Below are 11,205 nucleotides of genomic sequence, written 5' to 3'. Positions count from 1 at the left end.
AGGGATGAGAGCACTTCACTTCCCATTTTATTTAAAATGTTAAACCACTCTCTTTTCATTGCGACAACTTCCTTCAATCTTTCAAAACAAAAATTGCTCTGGTAACCGTAAAATGGTTGTTGCTGAAAGACAAAAATTAGCATTCCCGTTAACGGTACGAATTAGTCTGGATCTTTTTTGGAGTGAATCAAAAGCAAATTCCAAATAAGTGGCTTGACTTTCCTGTCTTCCAGATCCTGTGGGTGTCTTTTCTGTTGAGCAAGTTCCCTGGGAAGAACTGAGGCTTGGAACAGAACTACAAAGGCTCTTATAAAGGCTCCAGGAGAGCTAAGGACTTGCTAGGGAATTAAATTATATCCCAGGGTGTTTAACTGTATCTGGAGATTTTTTGGAACTGAGATGGATTCACTAGACAACTGTCCCTCCACCAGCCTCTCTTTATAATGGGGAGACTGCTTAATTAAATTGCTGCACGGATCCCCAAAAGATCTCTTGCTTAAATACAAGAGAAACTGAAAAAGTCCCACCAGGTTCAATATTTGAAGAGGTCTTTTTGCCGTGAACCAACTAATAATTACCAAATGCTTGGGGAGTTCTTTGGAGGGTTTGTTGTCTTTACGCTGATATGAAAAAATGTAATGAGCTGTCTGTACACTAACATTATCTTGAATTTGCATCTAGGCACTTATTACACCACCCAAGAATTAGCTACCTAGAATTAGGCTTGGCTCCCTTCACGGCCTGAGGATGTTCCCGAGGCTTTCTGTCAGAAATCACCTCCAGCTAACTTGGAATTCTGAAGGTGGGCGGCAGAAAGCCTAGGAGACTGATTCATCTGGAAAGACCGTGTTTCAAGACTGCCCCAAGGGCTAGCTGCCTTTATCTAGTCTTACCTTATCTGCTTTTATTTATCTGATCTACCTATCACACTGAGAATCTCACCAGATCACATTTTCTCTGGAGATTTTTTTCCATTCACCTGGGTGGCAAACATGGATTTTGTCTCTTAGGGCTGCTGTGATCAAGACCCAGGGGAAAACTACAGAGAAGCTAAAAAAAAAAGGTAAGTGAACCAAAGAATTGCTCCTCTGCATATGAATTAGGGTTGGGGTTGTGAAAACGATAAAGGGAACAAAGGAGGTAAAAAGTTGGTATTGTCTAAGGTAAAATGCACACTCTGAGGGCAGAATGTCTGTTTTCTTGTTACTCTATTATATTCTTCCAGGGGGTTAGTACAGTACTCTGCCCACAGTAAGTGCTCAGTAAATACCATTGACTGATTGAAGCCCTTAGGACCCGACGTGACTGACTCATTGTGACGCTCCCTTTTGTTTCTTCCAAGTGTAATCCCTCAAACTACCCTTGCTCTCAACTCTCAGCTCTCTCACCCACTGCTCATGTCCTTTCTTTGGGCTGAAACTCCCTCCCCCTTCAAATCCTCCAAACCGCTCTCTCCCTCTCCACCTTCAAACTCTTCTAAAGAGTCACCTCCCTCAGAAGGTCTTCCCCAAAGACTCTCTACCTCCCCTGACCACGTCGGCTCGTCAGCCACCCTTAGCGCTTACACAAAGACCGGTGTATTTGTCCCATTTATTTATTCATGTGTTAGCTTACTTTGGCCGTTACCAATTGTATCAAGTTTTCCCACCTGTTTCCCCACTTTGTGTCTTGTTCTCCTATTAGACTGTAAGTTCCTCAAAAAAAAGGGACTACTTTTTATTCCTTCTATATTCTTCCGAATGCCTAGAATAACACTCTTGCATGCAGGAGGCACTCGATAAACAGAAATGAATGCATGAAGTCATATATTTTCCACTTCTAAAACAAAACGATGATTTTATTCCCTGACCCTTACTAGCAAGTTGTGAAATAACAGCCAGGGCACTTTGAGCTCTCTGGAAGAAAGGTAATATAGTCAATGCAAAGCACCAGTACAACTATTAGGGTTTTGTCTACAGAGGCAGAGGACACCCCTCTAAGATCCACTGCCAGGACCCCAGAGTGAGCTGCAAACCAAGGGTCCCTCTCCAGTCGGAAATGACCAATACAGTCCAGTTGTTTCGTGTCACCTTTCAGATGCTTCCACCCCAGGTCTTCCTCGGAAGCCCAGCACCCCAGTGCCCTCACTTGGTACCAGGGTGACTCAAAGTTCCGATCGGGGGCTTGTGGCTGCGTACTTGGGGGTCAGCTCTTTGATCACGTTCACAAAGTCTGCTTTTTCCACGCAGGCCGTGCACGCTTCTCCCCAGCTGTCCAAAATCCGTTTCAGCTCAGCTACTCTCATCCTCAATAGATTCACTGATTCTAAGTCCAACTTCCTTTCTGAAAGACAGACACACACGCATGCCCACACACGCAGTAAATGACATGTATTTGAAGATGAAAATGGGATTCCTGATTTTGAATAGAAATTCGCACTCGTATTAAAATGAGACAGAGCCAAGTGCGTGCAGAAGGAAAACTGCTCAACCCCAGAGCAACTAGTGTAACGCTATCTTCCGCACCCACCAACTTGTAACTTCACTCCCCATTAGGCTGAATGTGACCACCTGTCACTGCGCTGGGTGGAACCATCACAACTTTTACAACTATTACCTTTACAACTATTACAATTATTAATAATAAAAATAATAATAATGGTGTCTGCTCAGTGTTTACTATGGTGTCAATATAGGCAAGACTCTGATGTTCCAGCAAGCTATAAAGGATTAAAGCACTGTAGCTGGCTGACTGTCCCCTGAACAAGCCCTTTACGACTTCAGCGGCTTTCCAGGTTGAACCTACTGCTTGGTGGATGTTGTTCCCTCAGTGCAGATTACTTCCGCGCTGCCTTTCTCAGCCCTGGATGGGATCCAGGCCCCATGAGGTTTGGGAGCCGGTCTCTGGACCCAGCTGTCCCCCTGTGCAGAAGTTAAGTTCTCTTATTAGACTGTGGGATGAACTCACCGTGGGTAGGGTAGGGAACGTGTTTACCAACTCTGTCATGTACTCTCCCAAGTGCTTAATACAAGGTTCTGCACCCAGAAAGTGCTCGAAAAATACCACTGAGTGACTGACTGATTGATTGGTTGAACTCCTATTGTGTCTCTCACTTTCTAACATCCTGGGGTCTCTAACCCTATTAGAGTGGAATGGGCATACCAGACCATTTAGCACATTAATATGGAACCTGTATGACACACAGGAGGCTACAATACGAACAGAATACGGAGAAACTGATGACAACTGGAAATTTTAACACATTTGAAGTAGACAGAGAGAAGATTGAAATAGTTGACAATTTCTCTCTCCTGGGATCAATAATCAATAATAAAGGAGCTAGTGGCCAAGAAATATGCCAAAGATTAACGTTAGGATGACTTGCTATAAGAGCCTGGAAAAAGTCATGGGATGTGCTGATGTAACAATTGTCACAAAAATCACAAATTGTCATCTCTACGGAGTTTCCAGGGACAGTGTATGGATCTAAAAGCTGGACAGTGAAGAAACAGGAGAGAAAGAACAATGATTCTTTTGAAATGTGGAGTTGGAGAAAGCTTTTGCAAATACTGTGGACTGCCCGAAAAACAAATAGATTTTGGAGTCGATTAAACCCAAGTGGTCTTTGGAAGGCCAAATGACTCGATTTAGACTAGCATAGTTTGGACACATAATCAGGAGGACTGATTCTCCTAGATAAGACACTAATGTTAGGAAAAGTCCAGGGAAAATGTGGAAGAGGCAGACTAGCAGCTAGATGGATAGAGATCATTACAACAATAATGGAAGAACCATTAGAAAGACTGCGGATTAGGGCAGAGGACAGGACTTTCTGGAGAAAGTATATCCATGGAGTCTCTATGAATCGGAATGACTCGATGGCACATAATAATAATAATAATTCTTGTAGGCAGGGAATGTGTCACTTGCTTGTTTTGCACTTGTCAGACATTTAGTACAGTGCGTGGCCTGCAGTGGGCACTTAATAAATGTCATTTACTTCTACCTCTTCTGCTACTTGTGCACCCCTCAATATCTGGGGATGGGGAAGTGAGTCCCGCCCTACCATATTTGAACTCGCGGATCTGACTGTCTATCCGCTTCAATTTCTCACAGATCTTGACTGCGGGTATGTGGGCATTCATTGAGTGAGTCACTTCGCTTAGGATCTTTGTGGCCGCGTCGCTAGTAGCCCCGAGGTAATAGCACTGGAAGAGAGAATCAGGAGGACTAATTGGAAAGGGTTGGAAAGGGTTGGAAAGGGTGACGGGAGCAGTCACCGGCCAGAGATGGCCTCTACCTCAGTGAGGCTCAGGCCTGGACTTTTACCCCCTCCTCTGCCTGCCCCCAAGAGCAGTTCAACAAGATTCAGAGAAGCAATATGGAAACAAGTGTGGAAACCTCCCCCCGAACTTCAGGAGCAGTGGGGAATATTAACCCTTCAAAGAATGACTTGGAACCCCATTAAGTAGTTTTCCTTTTTGCATTAATGAAACCTGGTGGAGAAGGGGACAGGGGCTGCCCTGATCTCAAGTGGGGACCCTGAGGCCCCCTGCCCCACCCCCCCGCCAACCACAGGCTGGAAGCAAACCGAGAATTAACTCTGCTTGCTGATCTGGACTGTTTTAGCTTTCCCCCAGGGCACCTTAACCTCTAACCTCCAGCCCTAACCTCCCATGCCCAACCGGACTGGCACTTAGGTCAAAGACAAGGGGATGGACTTGAGGATCTTATCCCTTATCCCTCAAGTAATGGCTGTTTCAAAAAAGCATGAGGCACAGTGTTGGGATCTATATACAGTGTGTTACACCAAAGTCTCTGCTTCACAAAAGGGCCCTGCTTTCTAGTTTACTATTGCCGAGATATAGACAAGCCAACAGAGGGCCAAATGTACCCACCCCACACAATTATTATCCCAGTATTAAACAATAATAACACAAATGACTTTTAAAATGGCACATGTACTCTACGGTATTAGGGGAAAAGGTTGTGACTTAGGAGGAAGGTGTCAGTTAGGTTGCTGGGCCACGGGGGAGCTCTCCACCTCACTCACACTACTTCAGTTGGAAGTCTGTCGGTGGGACGGACCTGCATGTTATTACCAGCGACGAGGAAAAAAACCTTCATTCACCATGGCGGCACTGGTCTGCTCAGACAAATTCTCTCTAGACTGTAAACGCATTATGGTCAGGGAGCGTGTCTGCTAATCAGTCAATCAACTGTATTTACTATTAATAATAATAATACCAATGGTATTTGTTAAGCACTTTGTGCCAAACACTGTACTAAGACTGGGGTGTATATAAGCAAATTGGGTTGGACACAGTCCCCTGTTCCACGTGGGGCTCACAGTCTCAATCCCCATTTTACAGATGAGGTAACTGAGGCCCAGAGAAGTGAAGTGACTTGCCCAAGGTCACACAGCAAAGTGGCAGAGTTGGGATTAGAACTCATGACCTCCCAAGCCCATGCTCTATCCAGTACGCCATGAACGGTTACTGTGTGCAGAGCACTATACTAAGCACTTGGGAGAGTACTAAGCACTTGGGAGAGTACAATACAGCAGAATTAGCAGAATTAACACATTTCTTGCCCACAACAAGTTTACCGTTTATAGAGTCTAATCTGTTGTATTCTCCCAAGTGCTTAGTACAGTGCTCTGCACACAGTAAGCGCTCAATAAATACCACTGATTGATATAAGACTGTGAGTTTGTGAGGTGGTTGGTTGTTTTTTTTAAGGTTGCCCAAGTTAAGAACCTTGGAACCAGGGACACAAATCCTACTGAAATTAGAGAGTCGGGAACAAGGATTGACCATCTGCCTCTCAACAAAATCCCAGACCAACTGAAAAGTAGATGATCATCCTACCAGGTGGTTTTCTTTTCCTTTGGCGACCAAGCACATATCAGTCAGTTCCTTTTCTTTGACGTCTCCGGAGAAGTGGATGTCTTTGGAGAGTAAGGAGTTGTAGAGTCTGTCCAAGAATTCTCTGCACACTAGAAGGAGAAAATGCAGGAGAAAATCATGGTAGCCAAAACCCTCTTTTTCCATCTTCACCACTCAATAATCAGCACCCTCACTCCCAGTTCATTGCGTGACTTAATCATGCCTCTCCTCCCTGGGCTTCAAGTTTCCCATCCAAAAAAATGAGAAAGATTATTCCTGTCCCTTGCTTTCTTCCCAGGGAACTGCAGAGCATCCTCGTGTGTGTCCTACACCATGTTACGATAATGCCCACAGTAAGTCCACCCAAAGACCTTTAAATTCTTTAGGGCCCCACAGATCTCTTCTTCTGGAATATTTTTATGCTATCTTTTAAGCGTTTTCTACATGCCAGACACTGTATTAAGTGCTGGGATTGATACAAGTTAATCAGTTTGGACACAATCCATGTCCCACATGGGGCTTGGTCTTTATCCCCATTTTACAGATGAGGTAACAGAGAAGTGAAGTGAGTAACCCAAGATCACTCAGCAGATGTGGCAGAGCCAGAATTAGAACAGAGGTCCTTCTGACTCCCAGGCTCTCCACTAGGCCATGTTGCTTCTCTAGAATACTTGGTGAATAATTCTAGAACACGGCATGAATAGTACTACTCATCCTTGTCACCTGGATCATAATTCGCCTTCTGTTTGCAAATCGCTAAGGGCAAGTGTCCTGTTTCTTAAGTTTACTCAATCTGTCCCTGGGGAAATCTTCGTGACTACAATTCATTCAACTGCATTTACTGAGCACTGTGTGTAAAGCACCGTACTAAGGGAAAAGGAGAGAACAATAAAATAATAGACACATTCCCTGCCCCAAATCAGATTATAGTCTACCTCTGCCGAAGTGGTTTGATTTTTATTCAAGGTGGTCTCTGTTCAGAGAGTCAACTTTTAGTGAAGCCAAAACCCCACGAGAATGGTTAATAATGAACCCTCCGGCCGCAGGAAGGCAAGGATCAGAAAGCTGGAGAGGCTTATGGTGCGGCATGGCGTGGTGGATAGAGCACGGGTCTGGGAGTCAGAAGGTCACGGGTCCTAATCCCAGCTCCGCCACTTGTCCGCTGGGTGATCTTGGGCAAGTCACTTCACTGCTCTGTGCCTCAGTTCCCTCATCTGTAAAACTGGGGTCAAGGCTTGTGAGCCCCACGTGGGCCGGGGATTGGGTCCAACCTGATTGGTTTATACCCACCCCTTAGTAGAGTGGCGGGCACATAGTAGGCGCTGAAGGAATACCATGATTATTATCACAGGTTCATCCCCATCCTTGCCAGCTGCAGACAGCAGTGTCAGAGCGGTGCCGTGGTGACACCTAGCGGAAACCATCAGCCCCACTAACGGTCTCAAATGGCATTCCTTGCCCTCCTCTCCACTAAATACATCTCTGAACGTCTCTCCCTCTTCAGCCTCATTGCTCACATCCTTCCCCTCAACGGCTTTGCTAAAACACCTCCCTGCCCTCCTTCAAAGCCCTTCACAAAGTCAATTCCTCTAGGAGGCATTTCCTAGTTCACTGCCCCATTAAGAATAATAATAACGATGGTATTCGTTAAGCTCTTATCGTGTGTCTAACACTGTTCTAAGGGCTGGGGTAGATACAAGGTAATCAGGTTGTCCCACGTGGGGCTCCCAGTCTTAATCCCCATTTTACCGATGAGGGAACTGAGGCACAGAGAAGTGAAGTGACTCGCCCAAAGTCACACAGCGGACAAGTGGCGGAGGGGGTGTTAGAACATACGACCTCTAACTCCCAAGCCCGTGTTTTTTCCACTAAACCATGCTGCTTCTCCTCGTCTCACCTTCCCCTCGGCACTCTTAGCATTTACCCGTTTACTGATAGATTGATCCCTTTTTTCAAATACTTCTACGTATTTTTATGTTCTCTTAGCTAGTTTACATCCATCACTTACTCCTCAACCATCTCAACTGCAATTCCCTTTTCTCCCCACCCCTATCCTCTGGCCCCCCTTCCATTTCCAATCCCTCCCTGGTCCTTTCCCCCATTATCTCGCTCCTCACTTCTCTATTCCTTTTCCCTAATCGCCTTAGCTCCAGGCCACGATGAGCTTTAATAGTAATTATGGCACCTGTTAAGCGCTTACTATGTGCCAAGCGTTATACTAAGCATTGGGGTAGTTATAATTAGATTAGCAGCAGGTGGTTCCACTTCTCGTGCCAAGGCCCACATGGGTGAGAGGCAAAGTGATCTGGAGATAGCAGGCCAGTGGGCAATGCCTAATTTTCCTCATGGTCAGCCCATGCTGGATAGGATACTCCCAATGGCTCGTTTGCAAAAGTTGTAAAGTTCGGCCAGTTAGTCTCAGAGGATAGAACAGATAGACTGACACCAGCCTCTGATCTGCTCTCTTCGGCAGGGAAAACAGACCTGTACCTACCTTCCAGGTAGGACCTGGGTTCTAATCCTAGCTCCACCATTCGTCTGTTGTGTGCCCTGGGGCAAGTCATTCACTTTTCTGTGGCTCAGTTACCTCATCTGTAAAATGGGGATTTAAGACTGTGAGCCCCGAGTGGGATGGGGACTGTGCCCAGCCTGATCAGTCTTATAGTCCTCTAGACTGTAAGCTCACTGTGGGCAGGGACTAGGTCTCTTTATTGTCATATTGTACTTTTCTAAGCACTTAGCACAGTGCTCTGCAAACAGTAAGTACTCAATGATTACCTTATACCTACCCCAGTGCTTAGAACAGTGCCTGGCACATAGTAAGTGCATAAGAAATACCATTAAAAACAAAAGATACCAGCTACAGGGCAACAATAGGATCCTCTTAGTCCAATGCTCTGCACATGGTAAGCGCTCAATAAATACCACTGATTGAGCCTCTGGCCAGAAGGTGAGACTTGCTGGAGACAAGTTGAACTTCCTGCCTCCATCACTTGGGTGCTTAGCAAACATTCAGCAGGACAACTTGGGGACACTAGATCATGTCATGTCATGTCATGGAGCAAAGTGAGGTGTGAAAGGGTACTGAAGCAAGAGGGGGAAAAACTGAATGTTAAAGGGACAAATTTCAGAAGGGACATTTAGCTGTGACCTCTGAGACAGAGAACTGGATCTGATTGAATTGTAACTACCCCAGTACTTGGGCACATTGTATACACTTATCATATAAATCAATAAAAATTAGGAAATGGCATGACTTGAAAGGTTTGGTATTAGACAGTGATGCCTCTTTTTTTTTTGCTGTCTTGTATTCTTCTGTGAGCCCCTCTAGGCAATAGTATGCAGGGTTCTGCACTTTGCTTTACCAAAAACTACCTCCCTCATTCCCTACAGCACAGTGCTGCCTTGGAATTACCATTCCCTTTGGCTGATAATCTACCCATATGCTTGATACACAGCTGGAAAGGACCAACATAAGTATTATGAAAAGCCAACAGACGTAGAAAGAGGACGTTAAAAAGACCCAGATATTTCACCCAGCCCTTTAAAAATTTAAAAAAAGTTCTCTGCAATTTAAGATATTTGATTCTCAAAATTTAAAGAAACTACACAGTAGAGGTTTGGGTGTGTGGTGCATTCTAATTGTTGGGTACTTTATTTTATTCCAGTACTTCATGAAACACAGTCCGGTATATTTAGACTTGAAAAGTGATATGTAGTTTAGTAACATTGAAATAGAACTGCAACTAACTGCTCTTTCTGGACTTGGAACTTAAGTTTAGCAGTCTACTTTAAAAACACCTCTTCAAAGAATAATCTTTTAAGATCCTCTCCATTCCTAAACTCAAAATAAAATCTGCATCCCTCTCCCATGAGTAATTTTGCTCCACTACATCAAACAACCCTAGGTAAATGCTAGGTAGAGTATTTTCAGCACCACCATATATCTGTTCTCTCTTCAAGGAAGGGATGCCGATTTTTTCCACAGGCCCATCAGTTTAAGCCAAAGTTCAGACACAGTTCACTCTTCATTCTTGGCTTTACTGCACCTCAAATTACGACAAGGAACTGGAGCTTTGAAGGCTTTTCCTGGGCAAGAAGAGGCGGGCGTTCCCAATGCGAGATGCAATAGTGGTGCTTTGACACAGATACACCAACATTAAATACTGACTTACATTTGCTTAAATCACTGCAAAGGGAATTTAAACTGAAGCAACATAATTCACAAACAATATGTATTACTTGAACGAAATACGATGGTGTTAAGGGGAACTTTTCAAACTTGCTAGTGAACAGCTCTGCACTGACAGCCAGGCCAGACCAAACACTTCAATAATGATGACTCTGGTTGAGCACTTACCCTTTGCCAAGCACTGTGCTAAACACTGGGATAGACACCTTCCAATCAGGTTAGAGTGCCTGCCCCACATATTGTTCACCATCTAAGGGATTAAACAGATATTTAATCCTCCATTTTGGCAGATGAAGAAACGGAGACCCAAAGAGATTGACTTGTCCAAGGTTACACAAAAGGAATCTGGAGGCACAGAGATTAGAACCCAGGACTCCTGACTCCTGTGCTGTGCACCGTCCTTTAGACCCTGCAGTGCAGAAATTAAATTACCAACCTCGCTTTGGAGGTTCTTACCTATCTCCCTGCAAGTCCTTAAGTGTCATTTTGCTCTGTAAACAGTAATAATAATAATTGTGGTACTTGGAGGTGCTTACTGTACTAAGTGCTGGGGAAGATACCAAATAATCAGGTCCCACATGGGCCTCACACTCTAAACAGAAAGGAGAACAGCTATAATAATAATAATTATGATGGTATTTGTTAAGCATTTAGTATGTGCCAAGCACTGTTCTATAGAATCCCCACTTTGCCGATGAGGTAACTGAAGCACAGAGAAACCAAGTGACTTGCCCAAAGACACACAGTGGCATGGTCTAGTGGATAGAGCATAGACTTGGGAGTCAGAGGGACCTGGGTTCTAATCCCAGTTCTGCCACTTGTCTACATCACTTCTGGCAAGTCACTTTGCTTCTCTGTGTCTCAATTCCCTCATCTGTGAAATGGGGATTAAGACCATGAGCCCCGTGTAGGATGTGGACTGTACCCAACCTGATTACCTTGTATCTACCCCAGCGCTTAGCACAGTGCCAGGCAAAGAGTAAACGCCTAACCCAAGCACTTAATAGAGTGCTCTGCACACAGTAAGCACTTAATAAATAAGCTTGAATAAACAATATCATAAAAAAATCAAAGTGGCAGGGTTAGGATTAGAAGCCAGGCCCGTGCTCTTTCCACGAAGCCACAAGGCTTCATACGGTATTTGTT

At 44.6% G+C, this 11,205-nt stretch overlaps 1 protein-coding gene across 2 annotated transcripts; it reads right to left on the bottom strand.

Moving 5' to 3' along the window:
* Nucleotides 1-1,808: 1,808 nt before the first annotated feature.
* CDNF (cerebral dopamine neurotrophic factor) lies at nucleotides 1,809-6,384 on the bottom strand. 2 transcript variants are annotated; one of them, XM_029077374.1, is made up of 3 exons: nucleotides 5,850-6,384; nucleotides 4,046-4,187; nucleotides 1,809-2,322 (listed from the first exon to the last, which is right to left on the bottom strand). In XM_029077374.1, exons 1-3 carry the CDS (start codon nucleotides 6,030-6,032, stop codon nucleotides 2,144-2,146), a joined length of 504 nt encoding a protein of 167 aa, XP_028933207.1. In that variant the 5' UTR covers nucleotides 6,033-6,384; the 3' UTR covers nucleotides 1,809-2,143. The 2 variants fall into 2 exon arrangements, 1 of the variants encoding a protein (XP_028933207.1); XR_005660712.1 differs by lacking the exon at nucleotides 4,046-4,187 and having other exon boundaries at nucleotides 2,234-2,322; nucleotides 5,850-5,938.
* Nucleotides 6,385-11,205: the final 4,821 nt, after the last annotated feature.

This window comes from Ornithorhynchus anatinus, chromosome 13 (assembly GCF_004115215.2).
Source record: "Ornithorhynchus anatinus isolate Pmale09 chromosome 13, mOrnAna1.pri.v4, whole genome shotgun sequence".
Lineage (NCBI taxonomy): Eukaryota > Metazoa > Chordata > Mammalia > Monotremata > Ornithorhynchidae > Ornithorhynchus > Ornithorhynchus anatinus.
This window is presented reverse-complemented; position numbering and strand designations above follow the sequence as displayed.

What these genes read in the sequence shown, in the direction of transcription:
- CDNF (XM_029077374.1), bottom strand. Translation starts at nt 6,032, where the DNA reads ATGGAAAAAGAGGGTTTTGGCTACCATGATTTTCTCCTGCATTTTCTC. An exon ending in AAGGAAAAGAAAACCACCTG is followed by an intron (nt 4,188 to 5,849) that starts GTAGGATGATCA and finishes TCTCTCTTCCAG; the next exon opens with TGCTATTACCTCGGGGCTAC. An exon ending in GATCCGCGAGTTCAAATATG is followed by an intron (nt 2,323 to 4,045) that starts GTAGGGCGGGAC and finishes TCTGTCTTTCAG; the next exon opens with AAAGGAAGTTGGACTTAGAA.